Genomic DNA, 1,318 nt, shown 5'->3' with positions numbered 1-1,318 from the left:
AGCAGGGGGGGCACAGGGCACGGGACAGGGGGGTAGCCAGGACAGAGGGGACGGGGGGCAGGGGACAGGGACGAGTGCGCGGGTGGGCGGCAGCGGGAGAGCGACGACAGCGGGTGAGCCTCGGAACCCAGAGACACGGCTACAGCCACACAGACGGAACCCTCAGCCCAGGAGCCTCCCCTCTGCCCCCGGGCAGGAATCCCTGACCCCAAGGGCTGGGCAGGCCCGGTGTCACCAGGACACAGAGACACAGGGACACTGGGCCAGCAGCGGCAGTGCTCCAGGGAAGCACACACACGTGCACTCGCCCTCTCTGCCCACACGGACCCACCTCAAGCCCTGGGGGACCCTCAAGGAGAGGTCTGCATGGAACAAGGACAGTGGTACCAGGTCTCCCAGGGTGCAGAGGCCAGCTGGCTCCGCCGGGACAGCAAGAAGGGGTCAGTGGGGTGTGGGCTCGAGGCCCCTGCCTGCCCCCTCATCCCCAGCACACTCCAGAGCTCCTGCTGCACAGGGACCAGGACAGACCTGGAATCCTCCAGCACAGCAGGGACTCAGAATCCCACACATATGTCCTGACCAAGGGGATGGAACTTCCTAGCAGAGACCCCACCCTGTGACAGGGGAGCAACCCAGTCCAGGGAGAGCAGAGCTGGGGAAGCAGCCCCTGCTCTGCCTCAGTACACAGCCCCACGCACTGCCCCTGCACAGAACCCGAGTCCCCCAGGAGACACCCTGACACGGCCCTGTGCCATGAGTCAGGGGCACTGAGGGGAGCTGAGCCCACGATGGCCCCACTCCCTCCCAAGGCAGCCCCAGTACCTTTGATGGTGCCCGTGGGGATGATGCCCTCGGCTGTGCCCCCGTAGCCACCTGACACGATGCTGGTCTCGTTCAGGTTGGGTCCCGACACCATCACCTGCTGCAGGTCCTGGGGACACAGGACACAGGGGCTGAGATGCAGCGACAGCACAGCCCTGGTACAGCCCCAAACACCCCCGGGCTGCCCCAGCCCCGGACCTGCTCCAGGCCATCGTCCTCAGGCAGGCTGCTGGTGTCCCCGTTGCTGCTGATGGGGATCTCCATGGTGGCTGCCTTGCTCAGGATCCCGTCCGACATCCTCAGGGCCTGCAGGGACACAGACGTGGTGCTGGGGCCAGGATCCCCGCCCGGCCGGGGCACCGGCAGCACTCGCGGGGCCGTGCTGGGACAGCAGGAGGGTACAGCGCGGGGAGGGGCCCGCATGAGCAGCTGAGCAGCCGCTGCCCCTGCGCAGGGCCTCCTGCAGCCGCTGCCCCGCCCGGCCCGCCGCCCCCCC

The 1,318-nt window shown here is 68.4% G+C and overlaps 1 protein-coding gene across 1 annotated transcript in view; it reads right to left on the bottom strand.

The window, feature by feature from the left end:
* Positions 1 to 1,282, bottom strand: part of ARFIP2 (ADP ribosylation factor interacting protein 2) — a 3,679-nt gene extending 2,397 nt beyond the window's left edge. The window contains exons 1-2 of the mRNA XM_031065258.1: positions 1,021 to 1,282; positions 823 to 931 (exon numbers count right to left, since the gene is read on the bottom strand). Of these exons, the coding sequence (XP_030921118.1) occupies positions 823 to 931; positions 1,021 to 1,245 (334 nt within the window). The 5' untranslated portion in view covers positions 1,246 to 1,282. The remainder of the gene's footprint in view (positions 1 to 822; positions 932 to 1,020) is intronic.
* Positions 1,283 to 1,318: the final 36 nt, after the last annotated feature.

Source organism: Geospiza fortis, unplaced genomic scaffold, assembly GCF_000277835.1.
Source record: "Geospiza fortis unplaced genomic scaffold, GeoFor_1.0 scaffold2457, whole genome shotgun sequence".
Taxonomy (NCBI): Eukaryota; Metazoa; Chordata; class Aves; order Passeriformes; family Thraupidae; genus Geospiza; species Geospiza fortis.
This window is presented reverse-complemented; position numbering and strand designations above follow the sequence as displayed.